Genomic DNA, 19,477 nt, shown 5'->3' on the forward strand with positions numbered 1-19,477 from the left:
CCAGATTGCTCAGATTGCTCAGCCTGACAACCTTACTTTGATCCATAGGCCCCACATGGTAGAAGGACAATGGCTTTTGAAAGTTGTCCTCTGAGCCCCACACAGTGCAATGACACAGAGGCACCATCCACACACAATAAACACATAAACACAATATTAAAGAAGTAATATTTTTAATCCATATAATAATACTAATGTGCAATAAAATCATTCATGTGTACATGCCATTAAAGTAGAAGCAAAATTGCCTGGGCGAATGAAAGGGGCCAGCAGGAGCGTGAAGGCAGAGTAAAGGAAAAGTACACGCGTGTAAATACAGTCAACACGTGTACCGCACACTCGTGTAGACATACTCAATGTACACATACATGCATGTACATAGTCGATGTATACCACACACAGCTATGTATATAGTCACTGTGCATGATGTACTTGTATGTAAGTAGCTTCACTAAACACATCACTATGTGTAATGAATATGACAATAAAATAATATTCATAAAAAGATGAGAGATTGTTATATGGACAAGTAAGTGCGGTTCAGCCTAGTCCATTTTCCATTTATATTACGTTCTTGTCAAAGAAAATCCAGGAAGAACCGTCTCTAGAGCTAAAAAGCCATCCAAGGTACCCTGAAACAACTTCTGTTGCACAGTAGCTCACAAGATGCCATGCTAAGGTTGCCATACTGAGGTGGTTGAATGTCTTTGCTTTTACTCTTCTTCTGGTAGAACCAAGGAAATCAGAGATTTTCTTTCTATCTGGAGGCAAGGGAGAAATAAGCACAGTATAGTAAGAACTGCTATCCAATGCATCAATTTACCTACACTTAATTTTTTTTATTATCTTAAGTAAGTTCTATTTGTAGTCTATGTGTGTGTGCTTTGCATACATGCATGTCTGTGCACATGTGTGCAGGGCACATAGAGGCCAGAAGAAGGCAAAAGTCCCCTGGGAGTGAAGTTACAGGTAGCTACGAGCCTTCTGGGTACTCTCAAGAGCAACCAGGTCCTGAGCCACCTAACTCCCCAGGCCCTTCATGTTGTTAATCTAGCAAGCAGTAAGACCTTCCAAGAAGGTAATGCCATGTTGGGAGTCTGCTTTCCTGTGCTAGCTTTTGACCTTCGTGCCAAGCACATACTCTCTCTCCTCAGTCTCCAGCAACAGACCAGTCAATTCATTCCATAGAAACTGTCTCCACATACCACACCAGAACACTGGATATAGTGGCAGACACTTGGAATCCCAGCACTTGAGAAAGTGGGGACAGGAGGATTCCAGCCAGGAGGATTTCTGGCCAACCAGTCTAATCCAATTGATGGACTCCAAGCCAGTGAGAATCCCTGTGTCAGAGGAGATGGACAGCATTCCTGAAGATGACTCTCATGATTGTTCTCTGTCCTCTGCATGTACATGTAGGAATGTGTGTGTGCACTCACATACACAAACATGCACACACATACACATCACATATATACACACACTCATTTTTTAAAGTTTGTTTAAGTATAATCAAGATAGATCAGTAATCTGGATGAGCATTGATACACACCTTTAATCTCACTCTCCAGAGGCAGAGGCAGAGGCAGGTAGAGATCTGTGAGTTTGAGGCCAGCCTGGCCTAAATAGGGAGTTCCAGGACAGCCAGGCCTATCGATGTAGAGAGACCATATCTCAAATACAAGAAGGAGGAAGAGGAGGAAGAAGAGTAGGAGGAGACGAGTTGTGAAAACTCAGCTGTTTTCAGTGCTCAAAGCACTGTCCCTCCTGTATCAGTACAGTTCCTCTGTCTCTCCAAAAGTCTGAATTTAAACTACTAAACACTTTTTTTTAAACTTAATAATTTTAATTTGTTCCACTATCAGTCTCAATTATTTCTTTTAATGTTTTGGAGTTAGATTTCTGGCTTTTTGTTTGTTTGGTTTGGTTTATTTTGTTTTTATCATCTAAAACATATACTGAATGCAGACCAACAGGAAGTTAACAGAATGAAAGTGTTAATTTCTTAAAATTCATATATATATATGACCAACAGGAAGTTAACAAAATGAAAGTGTTAATTTCTTAAAATTCACACATATATATATATATACATATATGTCACACATATCTTTTATTTATGAATTTATCGTGTGTGGGAGTCTGTTGTCCTCTACCAGGAGCATCCCAGGATTGAACTCTGGTCATCAGGTCAGCCAGCACATGCCTTTACCCACCACGCCATCTAGAGGCAGAAAGTGTACAGATAAACTCTACCTTACAAGGTAGAAGGTGCCGGCTCAGGGGCCTGAGGACCAGATAAAATGAGGAAGTGTTTTGTCCTGGAACCTGGGAAGGGCCTTTGTGTTTGTTCGTCTTAGATGGAGTCCCAATATTTCACTATGCAGCCTAAGATGGCCTTAAACTCTCAATCCTGTTTTAGCCTGTGGAGTGAGAATCGTGTCTGGATTAGGTCTGAAGTTGTTGAGACAGGCCTTGAACTTTCTTTGTATAACAGGCTGGCCTCCAACAATCAAAGATCTATGTGGCCTTTCTTCTCTTCTCTTCTCTTCTCTTCTCTTCTCTTCTCTTCTCTTCTCTTCTCTTCTCTTCTCTCTCTCTCTCTCTCTCTCTCTCTCTCTCTCTCTTTCTTTCCTTTCTTTGTCTCTCTACATAACCTACTGTCTTGGATCTCACAATGTAGACCAGACTGTCCTCATACTCACAGAGATCCACTTGTCTCTACTTCCTGAGTGCTGGGATTAAAAGTAGGCAACACCATGCCTGTCTTTGTTGCCACTTAAAAATTTTTTTTTGAGATATATCTTCTGTAGCACAGACTGGCCTCAAACTCCTGGCATACCTGAAACTGACTAAACTATAGGATTACCCCTGTCTCTATATATCTGAATTTGGGATTACAGGCCTGTGGTGCTACCATGACCAATAGGAAGAAATTTTTGAGACTAAATAGTCAATTACTAAATCCTTCTGTGAAATTAGGAATAAAAGCTGGGTGCACCAGAACTGATGATGTCTTTAGCTCCAGCCACATTGAATGCAGAGGTGGGATCAGTGCAGTCTCAAGGTGAGCCTAACCAATGAGTTAAAGGCCAACCAGGACTACACACAAAAACCCTGTTTGAAACAAAATTAAAAACAACAGCAAGCACATGTAAATACTGAAAACACACCAAATTAATTTAGTAAGATGACTGATGGCCACATAAAATTTTTCATTTTGCGACCTGTTTTGAGTGTTAGAGTGGAGTCACAGGCGTAAAGAGGACAACCTGAGGGCATCTGTTCTTTCCCACCTTGGGGGTCTCAGGGTTTAAACCCAAAGTCACTGGTCATCGGCAGCACGTGCCTTAACCTGATGAGCCGTCTCGCTGGCCCAGTGAGAACTATTTACAGGAGATATAAAGAGATTACAGTAGGCTGAAAAAGAACGAACTGAAAAGGATGACTGCTGACCAGTCATGAGATGCCAGGAGGCACATGAGCGTGCGGGTGGATTTGTTTCAGCACATAGGCTTGTGAGTATTTCAACCCCCATGCTCGCATCCACCCCAAAGAAAGAAAAAAGAGGCAGACAAATGGGAGGCTCAGGTACCCATGGCACAGACAGAGGAAGGGACATGGGTAAGGATGAGCAGTGTGTAGGGGAATTGGGTGGGATGAAGGCCATCTGGTGACTTGTTTTCTGTGATGTAAGATATGAAACTAGATTTAAAAAACGGTAAGAATTGGAAATTTGAAGGGAGCAGAGAAAGCAAGAAATAGTTCTTGTGGAGGGCCAAGTGGCAGCTTGCGCACAACAGCCTGCCGAGCACGACAGGATGGAGATGAAATTGTTTCAAACTACCTCTGTGTGATTGTCCGAGCACAGTGACATTCCACACATTTGAGCCAGGACTAATACGGTTCACCTGATTTCAATAGATGACTAATAAAAAAAAAAAAAAAAAAAAAAAAAAAAAAAAAAGGCTAAGACTCTTAGGAGCTGGGCTCAATGCTTTCTTGCCCATGGTTCTGGCAGGAGCCGGAACCCACAGCCTAAGGTTGAGGCAGGGGCATCCCTGAAACCCAGGAATTCAAGGTCAGCCGGGCAACAAAGAAAAGAAACAGAGAGAAAGGCACAGTGGTGCACACTTGTGAACCCCGCCACTTGGGGACTGAAGCACTGGGAAGATAGGGACCGGAGAATTAGAAGTTTAAGGGTACATACTGAGTATGTGACCTGGAAGTATGAGTCCAGACAAAAGCACAGCCCCCCACACACACACACCTCAAAGCAAAATGAGAAATGATAAACTAGGAGTGGTAGCTCCAGCCTATCGTCCCACAGCACTGTGAGTTTAAGGCATACTGGGTCTACTTAAGTAAGACTGGAGGGATGAGTAGGGGAGGGGAACCTGCCTTGTAAAAGTTTTGTCCTTTGCTTTAACAGTAGATATGTGTGTGTGTGTGTGTGTGTGTGTACATGTTATATGTCAATATAAAACAGTGATATGTATATTATAAACATGTACTGCAAATATCTATCTCTGCATAAACTTATTTTCTGGCAAAAAAAAAGAGTTTAATTATACATTATGTGTGTTAAGGATTTTTCACTGAGCATGCACACTAGACTGTAATTTTCCTAGCTGTCATTTTCCGGCTCTGTGGGTGGCACATGCCCGTAATTCCAGCACTCAGGGGGCAAAGGCAGGTAGGTTTCTGTGAGCTGTAGACCAGCCTGGTCTACATAGTGAGTGCCAGGCCAGCCAGGGCTGCACCCTGAGACCCTGTCTCAAACAACAACAACAAAGCCTTTTCTGTATTGGATTCAGTTCTAACCACATGGATAGGACACAGGTTTTACGGTCCACACAGAAACCCCTATGGAAGCTCTTCAGACCATTTATAGTAAGAAAAAGTTTGTACCCCACGATTCGAGTGCCAAAGCTGGTCTCCAAGGGACTTCTAACCTAATACTGATAAAAATCTAACGAAACAAAGTAGAATGTGACAAATAGCTTTAAGAGTCTAACAACAAAATTCTGTGTGATGGTGGTGGGTGGTTTATATCTATAACCTCTGCAGTGGAGAGAGGGAGGCAGGCGGGGATTAGGAGATCAAAGCCAGCCTAAACAACTTGAGACTTTGTTTTGTTGTTGTTGTTTTTTGAAACCAAGGTTTAAAAAAAGAAGAAAAAAAAACAGTAATGGGGCTGAAGAGATGGTTTAGTGGTTAAGAGACGGGGGTCTAATCCTACCACTGACACAGCAGCTCACAATCCGACACCCTCACACAGACACGCATGCAGGCAAAACACCAATGCACATAAAACAAAAATAAATAATTAAAAATAAAAACAGCAACAGTAAAATCATAGCTGGAGAAACGTCAAAGCCTTGAGAGCACGCGTTCCTCTCTAAGAAGGATGGAGTTTGGTTCCCAGAACCCTCAGCAGGAGGCTACAACCTTGCCTTTAGGCTCAGCTCAGCTCATGTGCACAAACCCACAGTGAAGTGATGGAAGCTGTAACACACAGCTGCTGAATGAGGACAGTAGAATGGGAACAGTCTTCTCTGAGAAGCCTAACTAGGGAGAAAGTCACACACCTCAGTAGAGTTTCTGTGTGGTGGACAGTGGACACACCAGTCTGGAAAGGAATTCTGTGCCAAAGGTGGAACTGGTTTTCAGTTATGCACAAGAGAAGAATGGAATGAGGAAGACGGGGACAAGTGGGAGTGGGTGGGGAGGCAGCAGCTTGGTCAGGAAAGTCAGAATACCACCATTTTGATTGTAATTCTGTTATTCTGAAAAGGGTCTCACTAGCTAGACCAGGCTGGCCTGGACCTCCCAGAGATCCACCTACCTCTGCTTCCTCAGCTTTAGGACTGAACGAATGCACCATCAGGTGGGAAGAATAGCATGATGATTTGAAGAGAAGAATAAGCAGAAAGAGAGGATAAACAGTACACTCTCGAGGTTGGATCTCGGGGCGCTCAGGCTGACCCTGAACTACACATCACCCTGCCTCAGCAGTGCTACAGTCATAGCTGTGGACCCTCCCACCTGGTTCCGAGGCATATTTTAAAGTTAAGGGTGATGAGAATAACTTCTTACTTATGTTTTATACAGATATATATTTTAAAGATTTATTTATTTACGTTATATAATGGGTAGATTACATATAGTAATCTGTAGATCACTTATGCCAAAAGAGTGTATCAGATCCTAGTATAGATGGTTGTGAGCCAATATGCAGTTGCTGGGAATTGAACTCAGAACCTTTGGAAGAACAGACAGTGCTCTTAACCACTGAGCCATTTCTCCTGCCCTATATTTTATATTTATATTTATATTTATTTGCTTATTAATTTTAGTTATTTTGAGGCAGGTCTTATGTAACCCAGGTTGGCCCTGATGTTCTTGACCAAGTACTGAAATTAGATGTATAGGCTACCACCTCTTACTCGAAAGCATATTTTGAATGATAAGCAAGGTTGATGAGAATTATTGACTCATAAGGAGGGTCTCATGTAGCCCAGGCTGGTCCCAGTCCTTTTACCTTACCTCCCAGGTGCTAGAATCAGAGCTGAGTGCCATAGCATCCGGTTCACAAGAAAGCAAGTTAAAATATGATATATTAAAAGGCACTTTTACTAAGAAAATTTTTTTCATAGCTACTATCTCTGAGAAGTAAAAATGGGACCTAGTGTAGGGTTGGGACTTTTGCCTTTGATAGCCTTTATAGGCTTAGAAATCCATTTTATACCACCAAGATGTGTCACACTTGTCACTGAAGAGTCTGCATCAGTGAGCAGTAGGGAGGTTTACTGAAAGAAGGAAGTCATTGGAATCTTGCACCCCACTTGTCTCCCTCCTCTCACATTATCTCAGAGCTTTCATTTCCCAACACCTCTCTCTTGCCTTCTTATGGACCAATCACTTAGAGCAGTGGGTGATGTTGAAATATTTCTGTGAGGAAAAACAAAACAGATGAAGGAGACGCGCTGTACACAGCGCATTTAATCGAGGCCATCTTAAAGTCTAGCAGTCATGATGAGGGTCAGCAAGGAACTGGCAAAATGAGCAGAATAAAGACAATGGGCCTTCTACTAGATGGGCTAAAACCCTCAGCCCCCAGGGTTAACCTACAACATATCTGGAGCCAGTTTGTTTACTTTATCAACCCCTTTGCATTCTTACTGGATCCTGAGTCAAATGACCATGTGTGATTTCATCTAAAGCATGAAGAAAATGTGCAGAAATAAAAGGAAGGTTTGAAGCTACGACCCGTGTCCATGGGGGCTTTCTTCACCCAACATGTTTTTGTTACAGGATATACAGAAAATGTGACAGTGTAGGTCCCTGAGAATTGTCTCAGATCGAAGGTGGGACTTGCGATTGGCCCTGGCTGAGCTGGACCTTTGGACGTTATCTTAATGTTTATCTTACGTGGACTCTTATAATAATTACTGGATTCCAACAGGTGACATTTGTGTACTTGATTCGGGGCTAGTGTAAACACTGAGAAAATGGATTCTGTAACATGAGCAGGCAATAGAGCCACCAGCTCATTTTAGAGGGTCCTTGCCATTAACAGGCTTACATTAGCTTTTATTCGAATTTCCCTTTGGTTCGTAAACTTGGCGTCAGGGTCAAACTTTCCCTTAACTCTGACAAGTCAAATTGCACTACTTTATCAAGCTTACTTACTGCCCTGATTTTTATAGTGGGGCAATTGTGTAGAAAGCCAAGATAAAGGGGTGGCTAGCTAAGGACTTGTGTTTGTATTTTCCGGGGCATCTTCTTTGTGTATACAGGAATTCTTTTGCTACTGTGAAAAGCCCCCCTTTGTCTTTGTTATTTATGGAGGAATGCTGGGGAGAAATCTGCAACTCCTTCACTCCTCCTAAATGCATTCTATGCTGTCTTACAAGGTGAGGCAGATCAACACACACCAAAGGACAAGGCTTTTAACATATTAAATCCTCTGAAAGCCCATTTCAATCACTACTCTTTAGCCTCTCAGGAGCCTCCTACTGTACTTCTCTAGGTTCTTCTCCCAAATACACTTTTCACAACTTTGATAGTAAAGAGTAAAGCATCACAGATATGTTCATGGAAACCTTGGCTTTCTGTCCCCTTCTCTGATAAATGTTTATTACTGACTTGCTCTTTCTTCATTTCCTCTCTAAGGCTTTCAACTGGGTTTGAAAAGCATGTATTAAACAATAGACATAGCAACCATTCTTTACACCAAATGAATAGGCCCATAAAAGCTACAGTCTACAGACCAACTGAATAAGGTAATTTAGCCAATGCCTGTGTGCCTTTTTACCAGCTGGGGTTATCTCTATAGTATTTTTATCTCTCAAGATATACTTTGAATGAAACATAAAGCTAAAATTAATTACAAAGGGATGTCAAACTCTTTTTCTTTTCTTTCTTTTTTTGGGAAGTGGGGTATGAAATGACTTAAACTTTGGCAGGATTGGGGACTAGTTGAAGCTAGTAAGTAGTAAATGGTAATAAGCACTATTACTAGAGGTGTGCTGGAAAACTCATCAGCTTTTTAGTGAGTGAAAACACCAAGGCTATGAGCAAAATTCAACTCAGGGTTTATTCTGGAGGATACACCATCAAGTAACTACAGCTTCCTGAACAAGGCTAGAAAACTGTCTTGCTGTTGACATTATTAAGTTGATTTTCCACATCAAGGTTGAAGTACTAAGTCTGTTCTGTCATTGGTTAGGGTTGGGTTAAAATGTCCAAATGCTTTCAAGCCCACATTGGTCTTAATAGGAAATGTGTTTGCTCTGGCCTCTATTTGGAGTGTCTAGTGTTTTCTAAATACACGTTTAGAGATATTTTTATGATTAACACCTCCCAGTGCCTGGTTTTCTTTAAATTGTTAAAATTCTTGAACACCACACAATGTATTATCTTCAGAGAACTATCGTTCAGACTCAGCAGCCATAGTACCTTCCCCTGATCAATCCCATTCTCTTCCTTAACTATAAAAGCAATTTCCAAACGACCACGCCCTTTCACTCTTCCCCGCCTGGTGCATCTCTTACATGACTGTAAGCCACCATCTCAATACAAAGCAGGACTAATGGAGTGTAACTGAGTACAGGAAAAGGATTTGTCGAGAAATACCTCAAGGGAAGGGCACCCTGGAGTGAAGTGAAACGCATCTCCTGCGAAAGCAGTTGTGTCTGTGTAGTTTTCTTCTCCTGGGAAAGTTAACTGCAGAAAAGAGAAATAAGAACAATTAAAAAAAAAAAAACTATCATGGAGATAGCTGTCATGAGGAACATGACAGCGTCTTTTCAGCAAAACTGTTTATGAGGTTAAGCTGTAAACTAATTCTGTAGTACATAGCCACCCAGGTACACTCCTAACGCCCCGTGTTAGCACTGACCTGGACGGTAACACCCTCCTGGGCATGTTTCTTCCAGGGTTCTTGGATTTCTCAAAACTAGAACTCAAGTGTTTGTATTTTGGATTGGGTAATAGGCAATTGCAATAGGCAGTGAAGAAAGACCGGCTAACTCGTAACTTTTTTTTTTTTAATGTATGTGGAAGGAATGATTTGAATAATCCTGGAGCAATAAAAGTTCTAATTGAAATCAGTGCTCAGCTTTTCAGTCAGACACACATTGTCTTTCGCCTAGCCAAAGAAACATTTCATCACGCCCGTAGTGACAGGTGATTGGATGTGACTATTGTCATCTTTCTGTTGAAACTGGACCCTGAAGCTTTAGAAGTCAGAAAACTTGCAACAGACACCTTCCTTGCAAAAAAAATGTCGACTATCCACACCTTCTACATTTTTGCCTTCATAAACTCCATAGTGATTAAAAACAAACAAACAACCCTGCCCTGTGTAGTTACGTAACCAGAGACTGCATCCGGTGGGTGTTTTCTCATTTCACACTGTCACATCATGATTTTGGCACAGCGCTATCTCAATTCACATTGCCCTCTTCCAATCATCAACATGCGTCCTCTTGAGATACACCTATTTGGATCCTGCATTTTACTTAAAAATTTAGGTTCATTTATAAACCAACGTTCTCACTTCTATCTACTTGTAAGGCAACAATGTACAATAGTTTCAAGATTGGTTTTCTTAGAAAAATAATTGTAAAATATTTATCAATATTTTAAAGTACAGCCAGTTGGGGAGAAAAATGCCCAAATGCTATCCCACAATGAGATCGCTAATGTAGTGCAGAGGTTGTATATGTCCCCTCAGTACTATTAACTGTAAGTACACCTAAATCATTCTCATTCTAAGCAGTCACACTCAGAGACCCAGGCACACAAACAGGCAAAAACCCAAGGTACCCTGGCCAGAAGTTCCAAAGACCTACCTGGTCTCTGTTCGCTGATCAGAAGCAGACTCATCGCAAAAATAAAAAATATCAAAAAAGGATGAAATCTCATTTTTTTTCTTTTTTCTTTCTTTTCTTTTTCTTTCTTTTTTTCTTTCTTTCTTTTTCTTTTTCTTTTTTTTTTTTAATTATTTACACGCAAGTGAACAATAGCTCTCCAAGTAAAGAGATCGTCTGTAAATAGCCTGGGCAGTATCTGTCCGGCTCACCCCACATCCTACAGACAGACCTCAGAGGGCTGCCAGCTGCTTTTTCCAGAAAAGGTTAATGATCACATCAGACAAGGTTACTGGTGCACTAGGCTGTGGTCAGAGCTCCCAGGCCTCAAGCCCCTCCCCCATTCCTCTGTGCTTCTCCCCAGCCACTCCCCTTTATTTCCATAAGCAAATATTGGTGAAATGGACCATTCAGGCGTGAAGTAACTTCAGTGGGAAGTCTCTCCTCCGCAAAGCTCAGAAGAGAGTGACTCCAGTTCAATCTGTTTATGAAGAAATATGTAAAACGCGGCTTGGCATGCCTCCTCTCCTCGACATTTGCATCTGTTTAAACTTTGCATTGCCCATATTGGTCCCACATGCAGAAAGCAGTGGAAATGACAGGAAGCTTCTCCTTTGTCTTTTTGCAGAAGGAATGCTGGAGCTCTAAATCGAGATTCCCAAGTGCTTTGTGCGGACTTTAAGTTGGAGGGAGTTCTCCTTGCCAAACCTACCAAAAAGCAGTGCCTATTTATATTGAATGGCCGAATGGCTTCATGTGTGTGGGCGCCCAGCATCAGAGATTTCTGGAGTTTAGAATGTTCAGAAGTAAATCTGTGAAATGTTTATCTTTTTATTCAAGTGCAATTTAAAAACTAATGGAGATCGTTTACATCTGCAAACACCTTAGAGTTTTCAAAAAGAAGTTCTGGCAAGGCACAGACACAAAATCAGGGTCCTGCTGTAACTTTGCATGTGGTGGAATGTCGGGTGAATATCTCAGGCACTGAGGCCAGCTTATAGGTGGAAAAAGAATTTTGTAGTTCATCTCAAAACAAGGTCGTAAGAAACAAAAGGAGTCTAGTTTTTTCTTGCTCACACAGGAAGATCTCCTGTTTAATGGCTTTCTTACCTGTAATAAAAAAGCTGCTGTGTTTGAGGATTATTGTAATTATTCTAAGCCAGAAGGACATGCAGCTATACTCTGAAATGTGATTAGACCCAAGAGAGCAAATCTAAAGTACATGCAAGTGATTTTGAATTTTCAGGAATTTTGTTATATTTAGCATCTTTAGAGTCAGGAGTTAGGCACACACAACAGTTTATGCAAACTTAAAAAAAGCCATTTTTAAAATATTTAAAAAAAATAGTTAACACCAAATGTGGTACACCTCTAATCCCAGCACTCAGAAGGCATAGGCAGGTAGATCTCTGTGAGTTCCAGGTCCGCCTGGGCTACATAGTGAGTTCTAGTACAGCCAGGGATACATAACAAAATATCCACGTCTCAAAAATAGATAGATAGATAGAAAAAATTTATTTTATGTGTGTGGGTGTTTTTGCTTTTATGTATGTCTGTGCACATAGTATATGCAGTGCCCACAGAGGCCAGAAGAGGGCATTAGGTCCACAGAGGCCAGAAAGGACATCAGGTCCCCTGGAGCTGGAGTTTCAGGCAGCAGTGACCCTTCATTTGAGTGCAGGCATAGCTCAGGTCCCCTGACAGAGCAGCTCCTGTTCTTAACTGCTGGGCCATCTCTCCAGACCTGTTTTATATTTTGTTGTTGTTTAAGAATTTTTAAGCCAGGTGTGGTGGCACCCTTAATCCCAACACTCAGGAGGCAGAGGCAGATGGATCTCAGAGTCTGAGGCCAGCCTGGTCTACAGAATGAGTTCCAGGCAGCCAGGGCTACACAGAGAGACCCTATCTCAAAAAAAAAAAAAAAAAAAAACAAAAAGAAAATTTTGGTGTGTGTATGTATGTATGTACGTATGTATGAATGAATGTTATGTCTGTAATGTTATGGCCTTCTTAACAGCTGAGCTGTCTCTTGAGCCCCAGCACAGAGTCTTCCTATGAATGAAATAATGACGTAATCCAGACAGCAAATATTGATTTAGAAGAAATCCCCATGTGTTGCCACTCACCTGTAATCTCAGCACTTGGGAGACAGAGTCCAGGGAGATTTTAACGAGTTTAAGGCCATTCTGGCCTACATAAGGGGTTCCAGACCAGCTTGGATGATAGAATGAGACTTTTATTTCTGGAGAAACTGGGCTTCCCTTTCATGAATTCTCAGCCTGGTTAATAAAAGAATTTTAAAACAGAATTGAAAGGAAACTTAAGGATAGTTTTGTCAGAGTATGAGGGAAAAAAAGAACAGGACAGGCAAGATGTAAATCTTGGACACTGCCCAAAACAGGAGGATGAAGAAGAGGAAGAGAGAAGACCAGGGCGTTTAGTGCAGCCTCATGCTGGATGATGGAAGTAGCTTCAGAGACAGAGCAGGAGAGCCCCAGGAAGCATGTGCAGGTTTGGAGAAGTGTCAGAATGAGTGGAGAATGAAAGGAGAAAAGAAAGAGGAAAACTATACTTTTCTGAGTAGAAGAGAAAATGAGAAAAGGAAAATGAAAACTATACTTTTCTGAGTTCAAGGCTGTCGTGAATAACTCCTGCATGACAGCTCTGTAAGCAACTGCAGGGGAGAGGGTTCTGGGAGGACAGGTGTATTATCCCAGTAAGGGATTAATTATTCTTCCCATTTTCTTAGCCTGGCTTTAGGTGAATCAGCTTTCCTGGGGGCAGTCTCTTGGCCCGGATGTATTAAGTCCTAAGGAAGGAAACAATAATAGTGTATAATGTTCCAACCTTTGCAGCTGATCAGAATGTCATGTTACCCAGGAACAGAGGCAGATTCCATTGTTTTGACCAGGAAAAAAATAGCTTTCTCTTGGTGGACTTCAATAAAAACATGATATTCATTTCCTGTAGCTGCCGAGACTGCTGAGCACCACCTCACTAAGAACAAAGGGAGGCCCGTGAGATGGCTCACTGGTAAAGGCACTTGCTGCCAGAGCTGACAGACAACCTGTGTTTAATTCCACAGGATCCATTCAGGAAGGAATTCCTGAAAGTTATCCTTTTGACATCCAAATGCACACCATGGCAACTGTGTGCTCATATCCATACACATAAAAAATAAGTATATAGATGTTAAAAATTGTTAACTAACAACAAAACGGTCACTCATATGCAGACAAAATACTGCTTTGTGTTTTGTTGTTGAGACAACAAAACACAGGAAGTTGCAGGGACATTGTAGTATGTAGTTTATAGTGACCCTTAGCTTCTGATTCTCCTCCATCTCCCGTGTGCTGGGGTTAAAAGTGTGTAGCACTACAGCTGGGTATGGTGCCACATGCCTCTTATCCCAGCACTCGGGGAGGCAGAGGCAGGCAGATCTCTGTGAGTTCAAGGCCAGCCTGGTCTACAAAGTGAGTCCAGGACAGCCAAGGCTATGCAGAAAGAAACAAGAAAACAAAACCCAAGAACAAAACAAAACAAAAAAAGTGTGTACTACTATGCCTATTTAAATACTTGCTTTTCTATTGGTGGATTTATAAAGGTTTAGTGAAGAAATATATTAAACTAGTGAGATGTTAAACTTCTTTTTAGCTTTTTGAGACAAGGTGCTGGGATTACAGGCTCGAGTCACTGTGCCCAGCTTAGACATTTATTTATATAGTTTAAACAATTTTTGAAAAATTGTGATGCCGAATGATAGCGGCGCACACCTTTAATCTCAGGCAGAGGCAGAAGGACCTCTGAGCTGGAGGCCAGCCTGACCTACAGAGAAAGTTTTAGGACAGACAGTGTAACACAAAGAAACCCTGTTTTGAAAACAAAACAAAACAAAACAAAAACAAAAAAACAAAAAAAAAAGAAAAAGAAAAAAAGAAAAAAAAAGTTGTGTATAACCACACCTGCCTTCAGGAGTTATTTTTACAATAACAAATGATTACGGACAGCTGAAATGCCTGGCACTGGAGAACAATGTCATGTGACCATCATTTCTGCAAGTGTGAGGCAATGGTGCAGTTCAATGATTCATCTTGGCATTGACCAACCAGGGTGGAGAAATCTTGGTAGGAAAGTGGAGGCAGAATGGTGCAGGTGGCTCTGCAGAGAGCATCATGCAGCTGTCTGAAATGATGACTTTTCCACGCTAGTGCCCACACAGACTTGCCTCCAACGGTGGGCCAAAATCATGGTCCCTCTGGGCCAGGTACCATCTAAATATTTTTCATTCATTCCTTCACTGAATCTACCCCAAATACTGAAGTATCTATCATTCTGCCAGATTGCTTGATGAAAAAATGGGTAGTTAAGGAAGAAGAATAAGTAGGTGTCAGTTCCATGATCGGAGGTTTCAATCATTTTGTTCTAGTTCCTTCATTAAGGTGCAAATTCTAGTTCCTATTTTAAAAGTAGCTTACTGAAGCCAGTGTAAAAATAAAGGTAGACTGGGCCTGGTGGCATACTCCTTTAATCCCAGCACTCAGAAGGCAGAGGCAGGTGGGTCTCTGTGAGTTCAAAGCCAACCTGGTCTATAGAGCTAGTTCCAGGACATCTAGGGCACAAAAACAAAAACAAAAACAAAAACAAAAACAAAAAAACAAAAAACAAAAAACCTGTCTTAAAAACAAAACAAAAGATTGTAAATATAAGGATATTTGTTGGGTGTGGTGGCACATCCCTTTAATTCCAGCACTGAAATGGAGAAGGAATTCAAGTCCATTCTTCACTACTTAGGAGTTCCAAGCTAGCTCGAACCACATATAGATCCTGTCTTTAAAAAAGAAAAAGAAAAATAGAATAAGATATCCAAACTGTCTTTAAAATTTTTAATTAAACTTTTATTTTCTATATTAATTACAGTTTATTCACTTTGTATCCCAGCTGTATCCCTGTCCCTCCTCTCCTCCCAATCCCACTCTCCCTCCCTCATCTCCTCCAATGCTCCTCTCTAAGTCCATGTCTTTTAAATTTTTATCTACCTCTAGCTGAGTGCAACTCTCAGCCTTTATCATAGAAACTTCGTTTGCAATGGGCTGTAATACATAGTAGAGAGAACCACCGAGGGTCAAAGTGCAGAAAACATGATTGTGGTGTGTGTTAGCTTGCAGGCTATTCTGCTAGTCTGCCCTCAGGGACCTAGCAATTGCTTACATCGTCACCTGCCACCACAGCCAGGTGCAACAGGTATGTGCAGCCCAATAAAAGGACTGCTTACCACCCGTGCTCTCTCTCTGTTCTCAGCATTCTCTTTTCCCTCTTTCTGTCCTCAGAGGCCTCTCTCTCTCTCTCTCTCTCTCTGTCCTCATGGCTCACTTGCTGCCTCCATCCTTTCCCAGGTCTTCATTCTCCTGTCTTCCCCCAATAAATCCCCTTTAAACCAGATCTGTTGCATGGAGTAATTTCTCAGGGACACACCTTGTCATGGCCTGCCATGGTACACCTCACCACATTATATTTCATAACAGTATGCTGATCCCTAAATGGGACATAGGTATCACACCCAACTCCAAGACTCAGGGAGTATGGTAGAAGAAAACTGGAAGGAAGCCAGGGGTTGGGGAAGGGCCTGTCAAATAATGTCTTCTGGACATAACATGGTTGATGAGCACATGAACTCACTGCAGCTATGGTTATCTGAACAAGACCTACAAAAGATGACATCATGGAAGGGGGAAGGGCTCTTGGGATCCCACCCCTCCCTGAGGGACTGCTGGCAGTTCATGATGACTGGGAAAAGGATGCCACTTTCATCAATGGCGTAGCCACTTACAAGCTGTCTGTGCTCCAGCCAGTATCTCCACACCCATCTCACATAGCAACCTGTGTTAAACTCACCAGTCACACACAAAGGAATGAAAGCAGGAAAAGAACTAGTTTAGGAAGAAGAAAGGTTCATGGGAGAAGGAAGGGGTAAGAGAAGGTAATGGAGGTGAAAAGGACTAAAATTCATTATATGCATGTACTATAACCTCAAAGAATACTGTTTTTAAAGATATGTTAACAATGCTTTTATTGAATAAAGTTCAGTAGAGTCCCTTCAAAATTTCTGTCAGTCTGGAACTCAGACTGTGGTGGTTTGGATAGGAATGGCTCCATAGATTCATGCGTTCAAATGCTTGGTCAACAGGGACTATGGTAGGGCGACTCCTAAATCCAGTGTGGTATCTGTCCTTTTAGGAAAAAGAGGATAGAGAGATGTACTGACATATGGCTTTAATCTCATCACTTAACAGACAGAAGCCAGTCTGGCACATGTAAAGAGTTCCAGGACAGCCCTCACTACATAATGAAAGATAAGTTGGTTGTAGAACATAATGCAGACTTGAAGAAACAGTTAGAGGAAGAAAAAAAAAGGGGGGGGGGAAGGAAGGGACGAAAGCACTCCGTGATAAACAGGAGAACACCAGGCAACAGAGGTAGAAATTAAAGCTGAGTGTATTGGCTCATACTGTAATCCCAGAACCTGGGAGACAGAGGTAGGGGATGAGGGATTCAAAACCAGCTTCAGCTACACAGAAAGGCAAAGGCCAGCCTGGGCAACATTAGTCTGTAGCTCAGAAATGAAATGCCAGATGAGATTTGAACATGCTGCCACAAACTAAGACATGAGTGCCAGGAGAGAGGTAGAGCAGGTCCATTGCTTAATCCCTCCTCCCACCCAGTCCCCCAAAGAATCAGTTCTACTGACCTTGATTTTGGACTTTTTGGTCTCTTGAACTCCAAAAAACTAATAGTAATAGTAATAATAATAATAATAATAATAATAATAATAATAATTTCTGTTGTTTTAAGCCATTAAGTTTGTGATACTTTATTATATCAGTTCTAGAAATTTATATAATTCAATGTATACATATATTGTATATGTCCGTGGAGTTTCTCCATATATTTGTTTTTATTTTCATTTTCTAGACAGGATCTCATTGTGTAGCCCAGGCCAGTCTTGAGCTTGCCGTTGTCCTACCCCAGTCTCTGAATGCTGATCGCAGATACACTCCAGCACACTAACCAAGCTTCTATGTATTTGAATAAAACACACTTTTATGGTGTTACACGGTGCGGGCCAGACTGTGATCTTATATATTTTCATCTCCATTTACATAGAAAATAGCAAACTCAGAAAATTTAGTGACTTGTTCTGAATTAAGTCAGCAAGTGCAAAGTTAGCATGAGGTTTTGGCCCTTTCCAGCTTTCTGACGCTGTGACCTTTGCTTATTTGTGAGCCTTTGTTTAATTTTATGTATGTATATATGTATGCATACGCACTTGAAGATGTAAGACAACTTGTGTAAGTTGGCTTTCTGCTTTGTTGCTTGGTCGTGTATGCACTGTGGTGGTCAGAGGCCTCTGTCAGGTGTTTTCAGTTCTTATTTCACCATCACCATCATTAGCATCACCATCCTCATCATGATTATTATGTGTATGATATGTGATGTGTATGGGCACATGGGCATTTGCGGAGGTCAGGGGACAACTGTGGAATTGGTTCTCAGTTTGCCAGGCCTGTGCAATAAGCTCCCCAGCTGTCTCACCAGGCCTCCGTCTGGCCTTACTTTTCTACCGACATTCCGGAGTTCCAAATTAACACTGATGAAAAGGCTAATACCCAAGCTGATTGAGGGTAGAAAAAAATGAGAAATGAGTAGTGTAATAGAAAACTGAAATAGAAATAGAAATCTGAAAACTTGTGTAATAGAAATTGGCATTCTCCCTACTTAGAGGAGATATCAAATATATAAAATTAGAATATTAAGTGTGGTAAAACATTTACTCAGTACAATACTTGCTCAAAAATTTTCCCAGGATCTTCTTGGGCACATGTGCTAGTTGAAAAAACATTACTGAACATAAGTGCAGCATCAAGTTAATAACAGAGCCAAAGCACATATTTTCTCAAGAACCCATAATGCCAAAAAAGGGACACACTTTTGATGGTATAAAACTATCCTCCCAAACCTCATATATCTAGCAAACATGACAAAAAAATAATGTGGTCCACGGATATACTAGACTCCCAATTTTGTTACCCACAAAAATAATAGAGTCGTGACGTATGTGAAACGCTCAGGGGGTGGCTCATCTCCAGCCAGCTGAGCTGGAATGCTTGACCGAGAAGATCTTTGTGTTACTCTGACAGTGTAGGAGAGATTAGTGATCAGTACAGAATATGCCAATGAGGAACATATTAGATTTTAAACCACCCCGGGGGGATCTGGAGATGGCTTGCTTGTTAAAGCGCTAATTGAGCAAATGGGGATCTGAGTCTGGGTGCCCAGCAGCACGTGCCTACCATCCTGGGCCTTGCTTAGCAGTTTGCCTGGATTAGAGAACGTCAAGGCCTGTCTCAAAAGCTAAGATGACGAGTGTTTGAGGAAGGCTGTCCTCCGGCTTCCACACGTGTACATATCCATGCAACACACACAGGTATCAATTTGCTGACCAAAGGGGAATCTACTGCAGTCAGACACATTTGGGCCTACCCTCACCCCTCCGGCTTGTCATTTTACCCAAGTGCTTTGTTTCTTCAAAAACAGTCTCAGGAATTTTCATCATAAACCTCAGTCACTCCTAGGCAATAATTATCATCAACTGATATAAATTACTGATATAAATTTTGTAATTACACATGATGTGAAGCTTCCAACTCTGTTGGAATTCTTTATGGCTTTTCTTCCTCTTCGCTGAGCTACAGAGCCTGAAAGTCTGAGAGTTTAGTAAGCAGATAACAGAAGCATTGTTTGAATCTTGAGATTGGAGGCTTAGTTCATAACCGAAATCGAAAGTAGCTAGGTGTGACATAAGCCATGAGACCTTAGGGCTTTAGTGCCTCTGATGTTTTTTTTTTTTTTTTTTTTTTTTTTTTTTTTTGTCTTGGCTTCTGTCACTAAGACATTTGACTTTAGTCAACAAAGAAAAAAAAATCATACTCTTCGTTTAGGAAGTGAGGCAGGGCAGGAGATGGCTAGGGGCACTCCCAGAGGATCTGACTCTGATTTCCAGCATGTCCACATCGTCAGCGTTACAGGTCACAGCTACGTGC

General features: G+C 41.5%; 1 protein-coding gene across 1 annotated transcript; it reads right to left on the bottom strand.

Moving 5' to 3' along the window:
* Positions 1-156: 156 nt before the first annotated feature.
* Positions 157-10,690, bottom strand: Apela (apelin receptor early endogenous ligand). Its single transcript, XM_021637865.2, has 3 exons — positions 10,362-10,690; positions 9,142-9,231; positions 157-761 (listed from the first exon to the last, which is right to left on the bottom strand). The coding sequence occupies exons 1-2, from the start codon at positions 10,432-10,434 to the stop codon at positions 9,143-9,145; spliced, it is 162 nt and encodes a 53-aa protein (XP_021493540.1). The 5' UTR covers positions 10,435-10,690; the 3' UTR covers positions 157-761; position 9,142.
* Between the last annotated feature and the right edge of the window lie 8,787 nt (positions 10,691-19,477).

Source organism: Meriones unguiculatus, chromosome 4, assembly GCF_030254825.1.
Source record: "Meriones unguiculatus strain TT.TT164.6M chromosome 4, Bangor_MerUng_6.1, whole genome shotgun sequence".
Lineage (NCBI taxonomy): Eukaryota > Metazoa > Chordata > Mammalia > Rodentia > Muridae > Meriones > Meriones unguiculatus.